This window comes from Schistocerca nitens, chromosome 1 (assembly GCF_023898315.1).
Source record: "Schistocerca nitens isolate TAMUIC-IGC-003100 chromosome 1, iqSchNite1.1, whole genome shotgun sequence".
Lineage (NCBI taxonomy): Eukaryota > Metazoa > Arthropoda > Insecta > Orthoptera > Acrididae > Schistocerca > Schistocerca nitens.
The window spans coordinates 843,823,466-843,844,370 of record NC_064614.1 but is presented as its reverse complement, the minus strand read 5'-3'; the positions used below and the strand labels follow the sequence as shown (position 1 = coordinate 843,844,370).

The following is a 20,905-nucleotide window of genomic DNA, read 5'->3' as shown; positions in this document are numbered from 1 at the left end:
TCAACCACTGCTTCCCTTTCATACCCCTCGACTCTTATAACTGCCATCTGGTTTCTGTACAAATTGTAAATAGCCTTCCGCTCCCTGTATTTTACCCCTGCCACCTTCAGAATTTGAAAGAGAGTATTCCAGTCAACGTTGTCAAAAGCTTTCTCTAAGTCTACAAATGCTAGAAACGTAGGTTTGCCTTTTCTTAATCTTTCTTCTAAGATAAGTCGGAAGGTTAGTATTGCCTCACGTGTTCCAACATTTCTACGGAATCCAAACTGATCTTCCCCGAGGTCCGCTTCTACCAGTTTTTCCATTCGTCTGTAAAGAATTCGCGTTAGTATTTTGCAGCTGTGACTTATTAAACTGATAGTTCGGTAATTTTCACATCTGTCAACACTTGCTTTCTTTGGGATTGGAATTATTATATTCTTCTTGACGTCTGTGGGTATTGCGCCTGTCTCATACATCTTGCTCACCAGATGGTTGAGTTTTGTCATGACTGGTTCTCCTAAGGCCATCAGTAGTTCTAATGGAATGTTGTCTACTCCCGGGGCCTTGTTTCGACTCAGGTCTTTCAGTGCTCTGTCAAACTCTTCACGCAGTATCTTATCTCCCATTTCATCTTCATCTACATCCTCTTCCATTTCCATAATATTGTCCTCAAGTACATCTCCCTTGTATAAACCCTCTAAGTACTCCTTCCACCTTTCTGCCTTCCCTTCTTTGCTTAGAACTGGGTTGCCATCTGAGCTCTTGATATTCATACAAGTGGTTCTCTTCTCTCCAAAGGTCTCTTTAATTTTCCTGTAGGCAGTAGCTATCTTACCCCTAGTGAGATAAGCCTCTACATCCTTACATTTGTCCTCTAGCCATCCCTGCGTAGCCATTTTGCACTTCCTGTCGATCTTATTTTTGAGACGTTTGTATTCCTTTTTGCCTGCTTCATTTACTGCATTTTTATATTTTCTCCTTTCATCAATTAAATTCAATATTTCTTCTGTTACCCAAGGATTTCTATTAGCCCTCGTCTTTTTACCTACTTGATCGTCTGCTGCCTTCACTACTTCATCCCTCAGAGCTACCCATTCTTCTTCTACTGTATTTCTTTCCCCCATTCCTGTCAATTGTTCCCTTATGCTCTTCCTGAAACACTCTACAACTTCTGGTTCTTTCAGTTTATCCAGGTCCCATCTCCTTAAATTCTCACCTTTTTGCAGTTTCTTCAGTTTCAATCTGCAGTTCATAACCAATAGATTGTGGTCAGAATCCACATCTGCCCCTGGAAATGTCTTACAATTTAAAACCTGGTTCCTAAATCTCTGTCTTACCATTATATAATCTATCTGATACCTTTTAGTATCTCCAGGATTCTTCCAGGTATACAACCTTCTTTTATGATTCTTGAACCAAGTGTTAGCTATGATTAAGTTATACTCTGTGCAAAATTCTACAAGGCGGCTTCCTCTTTCATTTCTTCCCCCCAATCCATATTCACCTACAATGTTTCCTTATCTCCCTTTTCCTACTGACGAATTCCAGTCACCCATGACTATTAAATTTTCGTCTCCCTTCACTACCTGAATAATTTCTTTTATCTCGTCATACATTTCATCAATTTCTTCATCATCTGCAGAGCTAGTTGGCATATAAACTTGTACTACTGTAGTAGGCGTGGGCTTCGTGTCTATCTTGGCCACAATAATGCGTTCACTATGCTGTTTGTAGTAGCTAACCTGCACTCCTATTGTTTTATTCATTATTAAACCTACTCCTGCATTACCCCTATTTGATTTTGTATTTATAACCCTGTAATCACCTGACCAAAAGTCTTGTTCCTCCTGCCACCGAACTTCACTAATTCCCACTATATCCATTTTCCATTTTAAATTTTCTAACCTACCTGCCCGATTAAGGGACCTGACATTCCACGCTCCGATCCGTAGAACGCCAGTTTTCTTTCTCCTGATAACGACACCCTCTTGAGTAGTCCCCGCCCGGAGATCCGAATGGGGGACTATTTTACCTCCGGAATATTTTACCCAAGAGGACGCCATCATCATTTAATCATACAGTAAAGCTGCATGTCCGCGGGAAAATTTACGGCTGTAGTTTCCCCGCAGTACCAGCACAGCAAGGCCGTTTTGGTTAATGTTACAAGGCCAGATCAGTCCATCATCCAGACTGTTGCCCCTGCAACTACTGAAAAGCCTGCTGCCCCTCTTCAGGAACCACATGTTTGTCTGGCCTCTCAACAGATACCCCTCCGTTGTGGTTGCACCTACGGTACGGCCATCTGTATCGCTGAGGCACGCAAGCTTCCCCACCAACGGCAAGGTCCATGGTTCATGGTTTTGAAGTAGCTTGCTCAAATTGATTTAAAAAATTAAAAGCGGGGCAAGTCACACCACTACAATGTTCCTTGTAAGAGACAGTAAATTTGATTGATATTGCTATAATTTTGTTGAAGTGCTATAGCTTGGGATAAAGACTGAATCCCTAATTCTGTGGTTGCTTAAGGGTGAAAAATTGATACTATCCAAAAGCGACTATACTGGGAAGTCAACTTGTCATCTTTCGCTCTCGCTGTCACCACACCCGTCTCTTTCGTATTCGTCATCTTTGATGTAGACTACGAGACCGATTTCTGCTTCAGCCTCAAGTCCACATTAATCATGATCTCCTTCACGTTCATTAGAATTTTTGAATCTTTGTTCGAAATCTACTTTTATTACTGGAAGTAACAGCAGTAGAAAACCCAAACTCGATTATTTTAGAAACAGATTATTTTGAGCGGTTTTAACAGTCAGGTTAAACTGTGGACCAAAGGAACATGTGCGACCCCAAACCGCTTGTTTCAGCAATAACCGACTCCGCAGCAGGAGACAGAGCAGAACACTACCAGTTGTAAAATGATACGGGAAGGATTATGAAGGCATGATGCAGACTGTGCAGGTATAGCCGTCCAGTTTTTTTTTTTTTCTTTTTCTGTTTCGCTGTTTGCTAGGTTTCTCTGGTAAGTATACACGTCCACGACCTTAAAGATGTGCACACATGGCTACTTCTCCGATACCACCGGCTTTCTTCACTTGCGAGATGAGTGTTCTTTTTATTTTCATAATACTCGCAAGTATGACGGTTTAATTCGTCTCAAGCGTACCAAGAGTCATTCCATGTTCGTAATAATCGAGTGACGCCTTGCCCTGGAATGTAATAACTATTATTCCTCTTAAGCAGCGGTATCACCCTTCACCTGCCAATCGCTTTTTATAGTCTTCTGGGATCATCGTGTACACAGTGCTTGGAGAAGTTTTTGCTTGATAAGTGAACTCCGGTAGACGTGTAGTTAGAAAAGGCAGTTTCTTCTTACTCATTGTGATCATGTTAATGCAGATAAATATGTAATTCGCAAGTAAACATCAACGTATGGAAATGTTTTATTGTTGCACAGTAACTGACAATCAGTTTAACTACTAACAGTAAAAAGTGGTTCACTTAGCGCTGACTGACACAATCTCAAAATATCTTCCTCGTTCATCTACATTTTCTTGTGTTAAGTCATCTGGAAAATGGAACGAGGATCACGGTCCGTATAAGACGCGACAAGCCGTTCGTAGTAATGACGCATGTATCATACTTTTTTCCCCTAAAAACAAGCTTATAACTTCAGTTGATCCTAATTTTTTCATTAATCCTTTAATCGATGTTGAAAGTCGTCACCCCACCTCGATTATCCTTCCTGCAGAATAAACGAGAGGTATCACCGGCAAAAGGCTTCAAAAAAGGCCAGTGCACAGACAGGTTTTCGACTTCGTTTGCGTTTCCTTCGAACAGTACCATCGATGAAAATTTGCTGTTTTAAGATCACGTATATTTCTCGTATTATGTTGTTATTACTATTATTATTTATGTTTGTGCTCTATTGGATTATGCACTCAGAATCGACTGTCTTCCGCCCATCAAATCACATTGCTCCGCTCTCTGGCAAGCCAGCTGTCAAATGATGAATTTGCAGCGTAAAAATGTTTCAGTCTGGTCATTCAAGTTGTGTCGTTCCTGCCTCATTTAAGTGACCTTTTATTACACTGATACAGATTATTTTTGCAGTTTTAACTTTACAGCGACTTTCGTAGACTCTCGTACCTCAGATTATGTAAGTTTTAGTGTTTCACTAACTACTGCAGTGGATTGGAGGTAAAGACATCGTTCTTTGAGAATCTGGAGGCTAGGTATACTGAGACATAAGCTTTTTAAAAATCATTAAAGGTACAAATTACTTTTTATTATAATTTTGATGTCTGAGAATTAGTTTCAGAACTAAAATTTGCTTTTGGGCAACATCTGATTGCTCTGAAAGCTGTTTGATATTTGCCTATTTTACATTCAAGCTGTTGTTGTGCTTGATCGAGGAGACAATAATATTTAGTAAGGATCAGAAAGAAGAGAAATCTCTGTATAGAATTAACATCCGTTCTGTTTCCTTTCTTATACAGTAGATTACCAATGCAATTTTCCAGTTATCTGGAATTTTATCAACTCACCAAATTTTTTGCATGAACAATGTAATATCTTTCAACGTATTTGCGCCAGCTCATTTCAGGGCTTCTACAACTATTCCATCTTAGCCAGGTGCTTTGTCATTTATACCTTTTTACTTCGCGTGTATCAATTTCCTCTTCATCTAGAGCTTATGAATCTGGGTTGGTTTTTGAATTTCTAGTGCAAACTTATGTGTACTCAGGACAATATAGCTGGGCAATAAAGACGCCTTTTTTTAATTATCTGCGAAGTTCTGTTTAGACTTCTTGGTTGTTAAGTGGCAGTTGTCTATTTCCCTACTTGAAGTAGAGATATTGGGGTTGGTACCCATTTAGATTCGTTTTAATGTTTTATAAGAAGTGTCTCTATTTCATATATATTTTGTGTTGTTCAGTTTCAGGAACTGACTGTTCTCATATTTTGTTCCAGTTTAATTAATTTCATTCATTAAGCTTCTTTTATAGTTGCCATAAACGTGTCATGTGCATTTTTTATTTGTCATAATACCATCTCCTGAATGCCTTGTGTCGAGATTTACTACCTGTTCACAATCTTCATTCCATCAAGTGTGGTTTTTTTTCCACTTTCGTAAAGGAAGTTTGTTCTTGACAGTTTCGATAAACTTTTTAATTGTTCTCAATTTTGTGCTTGGGGTTTATCAAGTTTGTTTGCTAATATTAATGGTTTGTTTTCATTAGTGTTGAATTAATGAATTATTGCCGTCCTTTTTCTGAGTTTTTGGGACATTAAATTTAGTTTCACTCAGGTTAAGTGGTAGTCTATATCAATATTTGCTCTTTTGCGAACAGAAACGTTTGAAATCTCCTTGTGATTTACATATGAGATCGTATTATCGTTAATAGTTTTTTTTGTTTTATCTTACCATCCAACCTTATGTCAACAGCGAGGTCATTCAAGACTGAAGACGTGCGTGGACTGGTTGGGATGGAAGAAGGCCCAGCCATATATTTCCGACATGAAGCGCGAGGCAACCGTAAGACGAACTTGGATGGCTGTATTTTTGTCCGTGCTCAAGTTCAACGTTGCGTTATGTTACCCAAGATCGTATTATCGTTAATAGTTTTTTTTGTTTTATCTTACCATCCAACCTTATGTCAACAGCGAGGTCATTCAAGACTGAAGACGTGCGTGGACTGGTTGGGATGGAAGAAGACCCAGCCATATATTTCCGACATGAAGCGCGAGGCAACCGTAAGACGAACTTGGATGGCTGTATTTTTGTCCGTGCTCAAGTTCAACGTTGCGTTATGTTACCCAAGATCGTATTATCGTTAATAGTTTTTTTTGTTTTATCTTACCATCCAACCTTATGTCAACAGCGAGGTCATTCAAGACTGAAGACGTGCGTGGACTGGTTGGGATGGAAGAAGGCCCAGCCATATATTTCCGACATGAAGCGCGAGGCAACCGTAAGACGAACTTGGATGGCTGTATTTTTATCCGTGCTCAAGTTCAACGTTGCGTTATGTTACCCAAGATTGTTGTTCTGTACCATACCAGTTTATGTTACTGAAGAAATTTCATTTTCATTCATGATGATAACAGGAGTTTCTTTATGATACTTACTGCATCGGAGATAGAAATGAAGCGCTACATGAGGCTGAATATGCGACTCAACTGCTGTGCCGAATGATGGACGCCTTGGTTAAGACGCTAGTCTCTTGATTCTCAGGAGATGGGCCCACATGCCTGTTCAGCCGCCAGGATTTGGCTTCTCCGTAACTTGACTAAATCGTTTCAGGTATGCTGCGAAATGTTTAACGCCGATCTAAGCCCTACCCCCTCCTCCAGCTCACCTACTGCTCCATCTCCAAAATCTTCACTGCAGATGGAATGTCCAACTCTGACTTCAGGCACGCATTTTGATCTGTAACACATGCTCTCGCTTCTGCATCCACGGCCGTTATACCGTCAGGAATCATAAATACACTCTATGATCAAAAGTACCCGTACACCCCTATGTAACGCGGAACTGAACGCTATATGTCAGGACAGTTGGATCCGATAGTACAAAAGGAAGCGTTGACACTAGAGAAGCAGAATACCGGAACGGGTTGGTCATGAGAGCTCAGTGACTTCCAACGTCGACTGGTCTCTGGCTGTCACCTGAATATCAAATCAATCTGACATCTCAGCACTTACAAACGTGCCCAAGTTGACTGTTAGTGACGTGACTGGGAAGTTGAAACGCTAAGGAACAACTAACCAGCCGGCCGAAGTGGCCGTGCGGTTAAAGGCGCTGCAGTCTGGAACCGCAAGACCGCTACGGTCGCAGGTTCAAATCCTGCCTCGGGCATGGATGTTTGTGATGTCCTTAGGTTAGTTAGGTTTCACTAGTTCTAAGTTCTAGGGGACTAATGACCTCAGCAGTTGAGTCCCATAGTGCTCAGAGCCATTTGAACCATTTTTTGAACAACTAACCCAAGACCAGACCGACCTCATGTACTGCCGGACAGGGACAGTCGAGCATTGTGGAGGACGGTTGTAAAAAATCGCATGAAACTAGTCTAGCTAACACAATGACTGCGCAAAGGGAGTTCAAAGGAATGGGGTGCACTGGTCAGGCATCACCTCATAACCCACACACTTCTGTAGTCAATGCTAAGCGACACTTGAGGTGGTGGAAAGCCACGCTACTGGACAATGGATGACTGTAAAAGAGTTGTTTGGAGTGATGAATATATACTGTGGCAACCCGATGGAAGGGTTTGGGGTTGGCGTTATGGGAAAACATTACCTGCCAATATACATAGGGTCAACAGAGAAGTATTGAGTAGGTGGTTTTCCGTGTTTAGGCTGTGGTCTCCTTACTGCACTTAAGAAAATGTTACATAAGGAAGGCTATGAACACAATTTACAGTGCTGTGTATGCTGCACAGTGGGGAAAAAGTTCGAAGACAATAACTGTTTGTATCAGCACAGTGCATCTGGACATAAAGCAACATCTGTAAATGGTTTGTGTGCAGTAACATTCCTGAAGTAGAATGGCCTGCCCAGAGCCCCGATCTGGACTCAATGGAATACCTTTTGCACGAATTAGAAAGTTGACTTCGCTCCAGATTCCAGCGCCCAACATCATTACTTCGTCGTGAAGAAGATGCAAGTTAGGAATGGCCAGTGTTGTTCACGAGTCAATTGATGATGAACAAGCAGAGATGCACATATGGCAACCCATTGGTTTTTGTGATTTTGTCGTAGAGCATGTTTTACCCATGCATCCGACTTCTGAAACTTCCCCATTGCATGCAAATGTCGCACGATGGTGGAACGACCATGGTTCGTCATATCTGCCTGTTCTCGAGCACACTGACATGGATGGTAGTGGATTTATGCGTTTAAATGTTCTTCGTCAAACCTGATGATCTTCCTGAATGTGGAGAGTCACTAATGTCAAAACGATTGTTCTTAAAAAGAGAAAACCATTTTCAGGCCGTGCTCTGTCCAGTGGCATTATCGCCATAAAGGGACAAATGATTCTGGCTGTCACCCCTCTATTGAACTTCAGTAGAAGAATACCTCGGAAATGTTCCTATTTCTTCACTGAGTACTCCATTTTCTAGCGTCCACAGCTCCACTCACAATCTCCAGATGACGAGATGACTATGTGTGAACTCAAATAGCAACAGTCAATTACAAATAAAAATGACAAACGATAAATAAACCCATAGCAACCGGAATACCAACATGCAAAACAAAAACGCTACGAACTTAAGCACCAACCTAATATACGCTGAGAATATGTATATACATCCGGGAAAGCTTCCCAGACCCCTTAACTGAATTGAACCAAATTTGAAACACTTAACTTCTTACCTCGAAAGGACCAACAAATGGGTGTTTATAACGCTATAGCTCTAATATTTACAGAGATAAAGACGGGTGAATTATTTACCAGGCCCCTTATGGGCAATCAAGTAGGCAACCCGCCAGTCAGGCAGCCTATACGTCATGGGAAAGACTGAGTTTCCGAGCCCTTCATATTTAGGCTGTGCTGCATGGGAGGTGTGTTGTGGAAGTAGCCCCAGCCTGCTTTATCGACATCCTTTGAAGGGGCTAAATGTGCGGTTTTGCATACCTGGGGTAGCTTGATATGGATAGAGGAAGAGATGGAGAGAGAGGGGGCCACGACGGAATGGATAGGAATGGACGGGAGCAGGATGGGATGGAAAGGGAGAGAGGAGGCAGGAGGGGATGGACAGAGAGGGAGGGGAGGAGGAGATGGACAAAGAGGGAGGGGAGGAGCAGATGGACAAAGAGAGAAGGGAGGAGCAGATAAACAGCGAGAAGGGAGGAGATGGACAGAGATGGCGTGGAGAGGAATAAGATGGGCAGACACAGGGGGTTGGAGAGAAGGACAGAAAGATGGGCGAGGGGTAGAGGGGGAGGAGTAAATGTTCAGTGAGAGGGGGTGACGGAGATGGACAGGGAGGGGTAGAGGGAGATGGCGGAGAGGGGGAAGGCAAATATGATCGTAGAAACTGGGTGGAAGAGATGGACAAAGAAAGGGGAGAGGAGGACGTGTGGAGAGAGAGAGAGAGAGAGAGAGAGAGAGAGAGAGAGCGGTGAGTACCAGATGGAGAGATGAAGGTGGTAGAATCAGATGGACAGAGAGACGGGGGAATTTGAGATTTGCGTAATATATGTGTCGATTGCGTAAGCGAGTGACGCTGCTGGGAAGAGGCTAGTAATAAAACAATTTCGCGTCATGCTCTTCCTAATCTTTTTAGATATCGATGGAAAACTTTCTTTCTCTAATAAAGACGAAAGAGGTATAACGCTTCTGAGACTTTTTTTCAAAAAGTCCATCATTCGAACATGAACACACACAAAACGACAAAGGTAACACAACTATGTAAGAGGGACAAGACAACATGTCTCACAGTACGCCATGAGTATTATAATGCTTTCAGTGAACACACAGATATTTTAACAATGATAATTTCAACATTATCTTCCATTTCGAATGACCAAACAATGCCTTTCCCATTGCTTATGCCAAGACCTAAAAATAATTCACTATATTGTATGTTCAGGATTGAAATTGGTAAATTTCAGAAATTGTTATGACTTTTCGTTATACGTTGACGTATAAGAATTTCATTAAAGAAGAGTATGTCTATTTAATTATTTATTTATACATATTTCCAGCCACCTCCCCCCCCCCCCCCCCCGCTTCCTTTCCAGATCTAATTACTGCGTCGTTCCACGAAACAGAGGGTCAACAACTGACAATATTCCAGACTCTTAGAGGTAAAATTCTAAGAGTCACAGCCACTCAAGTCACTCACGTAGTAATCTCTGGTGGAGTAATACTTATTAGTTTCATTGCGCTATACGAGAAGCAAAACAAGAATCTCTTTTAAAAATTCTCACTGTATATTACTAGTTTCTCAATACTGGTTCTGGCGCTTTGCTAGCATTAAAGCTATATGGATCGTTATTTGAACCTGAAGGGAGTTTGAGAAGCGCACAACACTAATATATTTTACGAGCCTGTCCTTTTCCCCGCCAGGAAAGATTTAATGAAGCCATATGCAACCTGCCAGCATATTATATTTTTTAGAGGAGTGGGCGATGGTTGTGCACAGATACAAATGAGTGTCATTCCAAAAAGTATCTGTAGACTGCGTATATTCGAGAGAATTGAGGGAGCTCTTAGGCGAATCATTGACATATGACAGTGTTCATAAAAATCACAGAATCTGTATGAGAAGGCTACCTCTTTATCCCACGAACTAATTTCATTCGTCAGAATGAATACTGCGAATAAAATACTGCATTTACACGGAAATCTAGTCACACTGACGGTTTCTCAACCGTGATTACTTGTTAAAATTTACGCATGCATTATTCAACCATGACAATAAAAAGATATTTAGTTTATGTAGACAGTGATCGTTGTGTGGTATTATTGTCTTCCTGTGTGCTGTGGAATGTCTAAAGAGAAAGAGAAACACAGAATTGTGGAAAAAGAATTACCCAGTTCACTGTCCTGGCGTAAATACGCGCATTAAAGAACTTAAATTTATTCATAAGACTTCGATTTCTTCTTGTTTTATGTTGATCTGCTTTCATCACACGGGAGCTGATAGAAATTTGGTTATTTCTGCGTAAAGTCTGGTATGATTCATCAGCAGTAATACCCTGCGAAAATGTAACTAGACAAAATATGTTCGTATTATGGTTGCTTGACGATGCCTCGAAGCAAGCATCTTACATAACAATCGCGGGAACGTGATTGCAATCGATTCAGATGCAACTATTTTCTATGCCAGTGGTGAAAAAGAAATGATCGATGAATGCGACCTGACCTAAAATGGACGGAGTGATCCTAGCCATCAGAATGTGTGCCAATGTCATAAACTGAAATCCAAATGTCTTAGCAGTTTCGTGTGCAAAGAACTCAGAGTGGTGAGGACTGCTTCATATATCGAGTAACTTCATCTGCATTTTCATCCATAACAACAAGAATGAGATCAGCAGTAATCATTACACTCATTTATAATTACGCAGCTGCCATACCACAATCAACGCACAGAAATGAAAGGCAGAACTACATCTACGGAGACTCTGGCGAAAGATCAGTGCAATTGTTCGTAAGTCCTCACACTTTTCGTCACTGAGAACATGTAATGCATCGCGAATATGAATATACACTACTGGCAATTAAAATTGCTACACCACGAAGATGACGTGCTGCAGACGCGAAATTTAATCGACAGGAAGAAGATGCTGTGATACGCAAATGATTAGCTTTTCAGAGAATTCACACAAGGCGCTGACATGAGGAAAGTTTCCAACCGATTTCTCATACACAAACAGCAGTTGTGAGCCTCGTGTAAGGAGGAGAAATGAGTACCATCACGTTTCCGACTTTGATAAAGGTCGGATTGTAGCCTATCGCGATTGCAGTTTATCGTATCGCGACATTGCTGCTCGTGTTGGTTGAGAGCCAATGACTGTTAGCAGAATATGGAATCGGTGGGTTCAGGAGGGTAATACGGAACGCCGTGCTGGATCCCATCGGCCTCGTATCATTAGCAGTCGAGATGACAGGCATCTTATCCACATGGCTGTAACGGATCGTGCAGCCACGTCTCGATCCATGAGTTCACAGATGTGGACGTTTGCAAGACAACAACCATCTGCACGAACAGGTCGACGACGTTTGCAGCAGCATCGACTATCAGCTCGGAGAGCATGGCTGCGGTTACCCTTGACGCTGCATCACAGACAGGAGCTCCTGCGATGGTGTACTCAACGACGAACCTGGGTGCACGAATGGCAAAACGTCATTTTTTCGGATGAATCCAGGTTCTGTTTACAGCATCATAATGGTCACATCCGTGTTTGGCGACATCGCGGTGAATTCACTTTAGAAGCGTGTATTCGCCATCGCCATACTGGCGTATCACCCGGCGTGATGGTATGAGGTGCTATTGGTTACACGTCTCTGTCACCTCTTGTTCGCATTGAAGGCACTTTGAACAGTGGACGCTACATTTCAGATGTGTTACGACCCGTGGCTCTACCCTTCATTCGATCCCTGCGAAACCCTACATTTCAGCAGGATAATGCACGACCGCATGTTGCAGGTCGTGTAGGGGCTTTCTGGATACAGAAAATGTTCGACTGCTGCCCTGGCCAGCACATTCTCCAGATCTCTCACCAATTGAAAACGTCTGGTCAATGGTGGCTGAGCAACTGGCTCGTCACAATACGCCAGTCACTACTCTCGATGAACTGTGGTATCGTGTTGAAGCTGCATGGGCAGCTGTACCTGAACACGCCATCCAAGCTCTGTTTGACTCAATGCCCAGGCGTATCAAGGCCGTTATTACGGCCAGAGGTGGTTGTTCTGGGTACTGATTTCTCAGGATCTATGCACCCAAATTGCGTAAAAATATAATCACATGTCAGTTCTAGTATAATATATTTGTCCAATGAATACCAGTCATGCATTTGCAAGACAACAACCATCTGCACGAACAGGTCGACGACGTTTGCAGCAGCATCGACTATCAGCTCGTATCATTAGCCACCTTCTACGAGCTGTCGAAGAAGAGCCAGATATCACCGCAAGACAGGCGGCCCAGGCATTGGGTACCTCTCCAAGTTCAGCTTGGAGGACACATAACGAGCAACTCATGTATTTCTTCTTGGTGTAGCAATTTTAATGGCTAGTAGTGTATGATCAGATGGCTTTTGGACCAAAGATATTAATGTTGGAAGTAGATCAAAGCAGTGTACTGTAATAACGCAAGAGATGAAGCACTAAAAGGCTTCGGAAATGGAGCAGTATCTAGACTGACTAATCTTATCAATAATATACAGGCGTTCCGAGAAGACTTTACAAACTTTGGGCACACGTTTCTCACACCAAAACAAGAGTAAAAATTCATATAAACATATGTCCCAACATACTTTATTTTCAAGTTCCTGATGAAAGTTCACGTTCGACGGCTTTCCACGTACAACCCAACAACTTCTCTTGTCTGTGCTAACGTTTAACTCATAGTATGCTAAACGGCGTTGTGACGCCAGGGACGCCTATTTACATTCGTCATTCGTCTGCCTTCAACGTGCTCATTGTGTACATGTACTACATATAATGAGTTCATTGAAAGTTCTCCGCTTGTACATGGCAGGATATTCACTTTGTGAGGTGGCAGACAGGAGTTTGGTGTAAGGCTGCTCGAATGGTAGTGGACACGATGCTGCATCGCTGTATCAACCGGCGTTTCCCGACCGAAGACAGACGACCGAGTCATCCAGCGTCTGGTGCTACTGTCGTCTTATTGTCCAGACTGTATCCGTAGTACCACAGACTATTGATCAAGGAAAGCCACCTTCTACGAGCTGTCGAAGAAGAGCCAGATATCACCGCAAGACAGGCGACCCAGGCATTGGGTACCTCTCCAAGTTCAGCTTGGAGGACACATAACGAGCAACTCATGTATCCGCATCAATTTCAACGTGTGCAGGGCCCTACGCCTGGCGGCAACTCAACACGCGAGTCTTTTGCCGATGATTTGTTGCACAGAATGACAATCCGTTGTTTGTAACTTCAGTTTTGTTTACAGACGAGACAACGTTTGGAAGGAGTCGATAGCAATTCCTTATGCTACAGTACAGGCTGACATCAGCATGAGAGAAGATTACTGTGTGGGCTGGAATTGTAGGTGAGTGACTGGTAGGGCCATATGTTTTCCCCCCAGCGCGTCTTACAGGTGCTGTCTACAAGGATTTTTTTTTTCCAGATCACCCTGCAAAAAAAAAAAAAAAAAAAAAAAAAGAAGAAACAAGTTGTTCATGCATGATGGAACCCCAGGCCATATCAGTCTTAGTGTTAGAGTTGCGCTATCTGCTATCTACCTTGACAAATGGATACGGAGAGGAGGTCCAGTACTAAGGTCTGCACGGTCCTCCGATCTCTCAATCCTTTGGATTATTATCTATTGGGGCACTCTTCATCGAATGTCGTGGAAGCCTGCGACACCATTTGAAACCGTCGGGGAGTATTTGAAAGGAGGAAACAGTCAATAATTCAACAAGTGCATGCCTATTTAGAAGCAAGAGAAGGGCATTTCGAGTATTTATTATTAATTTATGCATTGATGAGCTCTCGTCACCTAAATTGTAAACTTTCATTAATAACATGATTTTCGGACATATGATTATAAGATCTTTTTTCGTTGTTTTGGTGTAAGGAACCTGTCCCCAAATTTTGCAAAAGTGCTGGTGAAACACCCTTTATATGACTGGTACATTTTATATGAAGATTTATTAAAACCATTCTACTCCCTTTATCAAAGAGACGTGGTGCAAAAATGTAAAGATTATAGAACAAGTAGTTGTATATGTCTTATTACCAAGGTTGTGTGAAATCTTGTACTCCGAAGATATGAAAGAAAAATTGTTGAAAACACGCGATAGGACCAATAGGGATTCATGAATGGAAAAGAAACGCGAGATGCCATTGGATGTTTCACGATCAGAGGATACAGAAAGCTAGAAATTAGCAAGGATTTCCTTGAAGAACAGAAACCTGATAAATGAATTGCAAATGAGACAAAGATTGGTTGTAATGATTGGTGAAGAGGAAAATAGGGGAGTCAAATATTGGAATAGTGTTTTTTGTCAATATTTTTGCTGAAATGAGACAAAGATTGATTATAGTGATTGGTGAAGAGGAAAAGACGGGAGTCAAATATTCAAATGGCTCTGAGCACTATGGGACTCAACATCTTAGGTCATAAGTCCCCTAGAACTTAGAACTACTTAAACCTAACTAACCTAAGGACATCACACACACCCATGCCCGAGACAGGATTCGAACCTGCGACCGTAGCAGTCCCGCGGTTCCGGACTGCAGCGCCAGAACCGCACGGCCACCGCGGCCGGCGTCAAATATTCGAAGAGGTGTTAGACAAGAGAATTTTTTGTCAATATTTATGCTGAGAAATTGGTGAAGCATGAGAAAGAGCAATAGATATATACAGTTAAGACAGTCAGGTATCCAGATGATACGGCAGCGTTAGCGGATTCAGAAGAAGAGGGTTGTAAAACTGGGGAAATGCAGTGAAGATAAATGTAGGACAAAACCAAAGTGGTGACAATTAGCAAAACATAACAGGTTGCGTCAAGGTATCAGTAGAAGAAATGCCCTTGAGATAAGTAAAGTAGTTTATGGTAGTTATGAAATTCGATAATGAACAATGGAAAGTGTTTGAAGGAGATAAAAAGCAGCTAGACAAGAAGTAGCCAGCAGTAGGTCAGGGTAGGCTAGAGGACGTCGAATCGAATAAAATGTTTCAGAGAATCAGAGGTCAAAAACGTACTGGTGTGGAGCTACGACAATAAAACGGCAGCAAACCAGCAGCGAACACGAGGAAGTGTGCGCATTTAAAATAACTTGCACGCTATAATGCTTGTAATACTGAAGAGCGCAGCTGCTTACTAAATTTGTTGAGGATAATGGCTAAACATTCAGCTAGGCATATTTGAAATTCCTTTCTACAGATTGTCGCGTTAGAGCGAATTTTTACTGGACAACGCTTGAACTTTAAATCAACGGCGCTAAATGTCCGGAAAACTACTAATTTGTGGTTCAAAAAACAGCAGTGCATTAAGATAGATAACTTTTGGCACACTAAATTGTAGTATTAATAATAATTAACTGTAAAGGCAACTTACTGTAATTTCTGGTAATTTAGAGAGAGAGCGGGGATTAACTTTTCTTCTTATAAGAACAGCAGATATATGTACTGGAGCATATTAACCAAATAAACAAAATACGGTAGATCAGTAAGTGTGGAATAAGACAACAACGAAGAAGAAAACAGAAATTAAATTTTAAGTACTCTTTCTTTCTCAGTCCCATTGTTTACAGCAAATCTTCGAAATTCCTGCCTGCAGCATCGCCCCAAGTTGATATTAGAAAAGAAGAGATTGGCGCGCCGGCCGTTGTGGCCGAACGGTTCTAGGCGCTACAGTCTGGAACCGCGCGACCGCTACGGTCGCAGGTTCGAATCCTGCCTTGGTCATGGATGTGTGTGATGTCCTTAGGTTAGTTAGGTTGAAGTACTTCTAAGTTCTAGGGGACTGATGACCATAGATGTTAAGTCCCATAGTGCTCAGAGCCATTTGAACCATTTTTTGGGATTGGCGCACGCAGTTTACTCGGACAAAATCCCACCGCTACCCACACCTAGAGACAAACTTTTGCGTGCTCGTCGCTGTTTGGCTTTCGTTTTATGGCCATAGCTTCACAAGAGTGCATGTCTGACCTACCGTTGTCTGGAAATGTTTGCTTGATTCCAAGTTCCTGTCCTGCTCTTTCCTTACTATAGCTTTATTTTCCTTCACTGTGTACCGTTGGTAAGAAAGCTGTTGGAATGATGAATGGTTTGTGGACAGCAAAGGAATTTCGATGTAACTAACAAATATTTTCACGAAATGTTGTACCTGAGTTTAGTATTACATGGTTATGAATAGTGGAAAGTCAAAACAAATAAGTAAATTGTTGAATAGCGTAAAATATGCTTGTTGGGAAAATATTTAGAGATAAATGGTCCGACACAATGAGGACAGAAAAAAATCATTTAAAAATTAGGAAAGACTACAACTGGAAACGCTAATAACGTGGAAAACATTTTGGATGGGACATAAATTTCAAAAAGTTTACTTGAACGAAGAATGATAGAGAAAGAAAGCTGCTGAAATGGCGAAAGGTTTGTTGACAGTAAAAGAGTTTCTACAGAACTAATATTATGAGAAAGATTTTCGGGAAATGTTTCACCTGGAGTGTTACTGCATAGTAATGAATCGTGAAGAAACCAAAGAAAGAAGAAAAATACTTGGAGGGTTTTAAACGAAACTGCGTAGAAAACGCTTAGAGGAAATGGATTGCATTAATGTGGAACGAGGAATACTAAAAGAAAGGGCGAGGAAAGAATAGATGCGTAAGCGATAAGAATGAAGAAAGCATCTTAGTTTGGCATGAACTGCGAAAACGTTGACTGGAACAAAGAGTAATCGAAGAGAACGGCGCAGTGAAGAGAGCGGGAGGGAGACGCTGGCTTAGTATACTACATGGGATCAAAAACGGTGTAGTTACCAGCAAATTAAGGAAGAGACGCGGGGCAGGAGAAGTCGAGAGCCTCCAGTCGACACCTGACGTAAGATCTACCAAATACGAGAAGGCTATCGATCTGTCTCAATTTTATTTCAGCAGCAAAGGTAATTTGAATTGAAACTTCGAGATACTGTACCGACCTAAGTCTCACCAAATGCAGGTGAACGAGTGCTTCTGGGCTCTGTGTACGAGTCTAGTGTATGTGTACAGAGACTACGGTGCAGTTGTTTAGGCTGTTTCGATAGAAAAGGGAGCGGAAGCTCGTGCAGTAGGCCTACTAGAAGTGTAGCGGCGGCGACGAGTGTGCGATATTTACGGCGTGTGGGGCGTCCTGCGGTGGCGGCTGCGGTACTCACGTCGCCGGGCAGCGCCGTCGTGGTGCACGGCGAGTAGAGACTGCCGCCGCTGTTGGACGGCGAGCACAGCGGCTCCACCTCCTCCTTGACGCGGCCCTCCGCCCGCGACATCATCGTCACCTGCAACACACACCTCACCCTCACTTCTGTCTCTGTTCATCGCAGTTTACGGCAAATGGTGAGTCGGGGTGCGACAAAGTCAGGTGTATACGACAAAAAACACTCTATGTCGTGAAGTCGCAAGTGGAGCACACATTCTCAAAGTTAATCGACCGTACCCTTTCACAAGAAGTCACGCCAGTATTTGGCAGCCCGTACTGGAGAAAACATGGGCCTTTTATGTTCCGTAAATGGCATCATGAAGGGATGTGAAACGTGCCAAGTTGAACATTAACAGGCAGCACTACTCGTTGCCTATGTAGGGTAAACTAACAACAAATTATGACTAATGCTAAACTACTCAATGTAATGATAATTACAGGAATTACTTCCAGATTACTTCATTATGTATTTTAAAGTCCCTCGCCAGGTTTTTCTGTCAGTGTGATCTCAGGAACTACTGTAGGGATTTTGATGCGGTTTTCATTAATACAATCTACACTGAAGAGCCAGAGAAACTGGTACACCTGCCTAATATCGCTTAGGGCCCCCGCGAGCACGCAGAAGTACCGCAACACGACGTGGCATGGACTCGACTAATGTCTGAAGTAGTGCTGGAAGGAACTGACACCATGAATCCTGCAGCAGAGCTGTCCATAAATCCGTAAGCGCAGGGGGTCGAAATCTCTTCTGAACAGCACGTTGCAGGGCATTCCAAATATGCTCAGTAATGTTCTTATCTGTGGAGTTTGGTGGCCAGCGGCACTTTTTAAACTCAGAAGACTGTTCCTTGAGGCACTCTATAGCAATTCTGGAACTGTGGGGTGTCGCATTGCCCTGCTGCAATTGCCCAAGTCCGTCGGAATGCACATTGGGCATGAATGGACGCAGGTAATCAGACAGGATGCTTACGTACATGTTTCCTGTCAGAGATGTATCTAGACGTTTCAGGAGTCCCATATCATTCCAACTGCACGTGCCCCACACCGTTACAGAGCCTCCACCAGCTTGAATGGTCTCCTGCTGACACAGGGTCCATGGATTCATGAGATCGTTTCCATACCCGTACACGTCCATCTGCTCGATAGAATCTGAAACGCGACTCGTCCGACCAGACAACATGTTTCCAGTCATCGACTGTTCAATGTCGGTGTTGACGGGCCCAGACGAGGCGTAAAGCTTTGTGTCATGCAGTCATCAAGGGTACACGGGTGAGCCTTCGGCTCCGAAAGCCCATGTCGATCATGTTTTGTGGAAAGGTTCGCACGCTGACACTTGCTGATGACCCAGCATTGACATCTGCAGGAATTTGCGGAAGGGTTGCACTTCTGTCACGTTCAACGATACTCTTCAGTCGTCATTGGTCCCGTTCTTGCAGGATCTTTTTCCGGCCGCAGCGATGTCGGACATTCGATGTTTTATCGGATTCCTGATATTCATGGTACACTCGTGAAATGGTCGTATGGGAAAATCCCCATTTCATCGCTATCTCGGAGGTGCTGTGTCCCATCACTAGAACATCACGTCCAAACTCACTTAAATCTTGATAACCTGCCATTGTCGCAGCAGTATTTGAATACGCACGTCTATACCAGTTTCTTTGGCGCTTCAGTCTAAGACGTAAAAGCGATGCACCACGGAGGAAATATCCGAATGGGAGAAAATCGGTAGATGTGGAGTGCGTATTCAGACAAACAAATGATAACAACTTCAGAAAAACTGAATCATTTATTCACGAGAAAGAGCTTCACAAATTGAGCACGTCAATGGTCCACCTCGGCCCTTACCCAAGTATTGCATTGACAGAGTTGTCGGATGTCGTCCTGAGGGAACCGTACCAGATCTGTCCAGTTGGGGGGGAGATCGTCAAAATTCCTATTTAGTTGGAGATCCTGCCCATAAAGCCCAAAACATCCTCAGTTGGGGAGAGACCCGGCGACCTTGCTTGCCAAGGCAGGGTTTGGCAAGTTCGGAGACTAGTACAAACTCTCGCCGTGTAGGGCGGGCATTACGTTCTTGAAAAGTAAGCCCATAACAGCTTGCAATGAAAGGCAATATTTAAAATGGGGCATAGAATATAGTACCGTGTGTTGTAAGGGTCCCGCGGATGACAACCACAGGAGTCAAGCTATGAAAAGAAATGTCAACGTAGACCATCACTCCTGGTTGTTGGGCCGTATGGCGGTCGAAAGCCAGGTTCGTATCCCACCACTAACCAAGGCACCTCCAGACACATCTTCGTTGGTCATCGGCGCTCAGTTCGAAACGGGACCCATCACTGAAGAGAATTCTACTCCAGTAATGAGATAATAGGCGAAGTCAATTCTACTCCAGTAATGAGATTCCAGGGCGAAGTCTTGTTACTCCACGATAACGCCCGCCCGCATTCTGCTACTAGACTGACAAAAAACACTATACAGGAGTAGGGTTGAGAGGCCATTCCACACCTAACTTATTCAACTGATCTTGCGCCACAGATTTTCACCTTTTCCTTTCTCTATCGAATAGCCTTAGGTACTTCCTCTGGAGTGAAAATGCGTTCCGAACATAGCTCGACAAATTCTTCGCTTCAGAAACACATGATTTCTACACTCGCGGATTCGAAAAGTTGTCCCAGCGTCGGCAGGCTGTTGTGAACAGTGAATGAGAATATATTATTGATGAGTAAAGTCTGTATTATGTGAATCTACTCTGTTTGTTAAACTTGCGGGAAAACGCTACGAAGTTAGACACTAACTTAATATTTTAGTTTCCCTATTAGGATTTTATTATTTACACAATCAACCGTCAGATCAAGAAAGGAAATTTTTCTTGTTTAGATCTGTAAGAAACCAGATTTTTACATAATATATTGCTCTGCAGTAGAGAAGCCTTTACAGAAACCGAAGTGAGCTGTACTTAAAAGTCATTCTCAGAAAGATGGTCTAATATTCTCTTGTAAGCTACCGTTATGAGGATATTCGTATTGTATACTTCAGTTTTGAAGCCCAACTTGTGGGGTTTGTTCTGACTATACTAAAGTAGATAGCCAGCACCCCTGTTATCTTTATTTTTTTTTTTTTTTGGTCATCAGTCTACTGACTGGTTTGATGCGGCCCGCCACGAATTCGTCTCCTGTGCCAACCTCTTCATCTCAGAGTAGCACTTGCAACCTACGTCATCAATTATTTGCTTGACGTATTCCAATCTCTGTCTTCCTCTACAGTTTTTGCCCTCTACAGCTCCCTCTAGTACAATGAAAGTCATTCCCTCATGTCTTAGCAGA

The 20,905-nt window shown here is 42.7% G+C and overlaps 1 protein-coding gene across 3 annotated transcripts in view; it reads right to left on the bottom strand.

Moving 5' to 3' along the window:
- Positions 1-20,905, bottom strand: part of LOC126263196 (steroid hormone receptor ERR1-like) — a 453,409-nt gene that overhangs the window by 211,567 nt on the left and 220,937 nt on the right. For all 3 annotated transcript variants that reach the window (XM_049960270.1, XM_049960261.1, XM_049960276.1), the window contains exon 2: positions 17,542-17,661. In XM_049960270.1, coding sequence (XP_049816227.1) covers positions 17,542-17,661 — 120 coding nt within the window. The remainder of the gene's footprint in view (positions 1-17,541; positions 17,662-20,905) is intronic.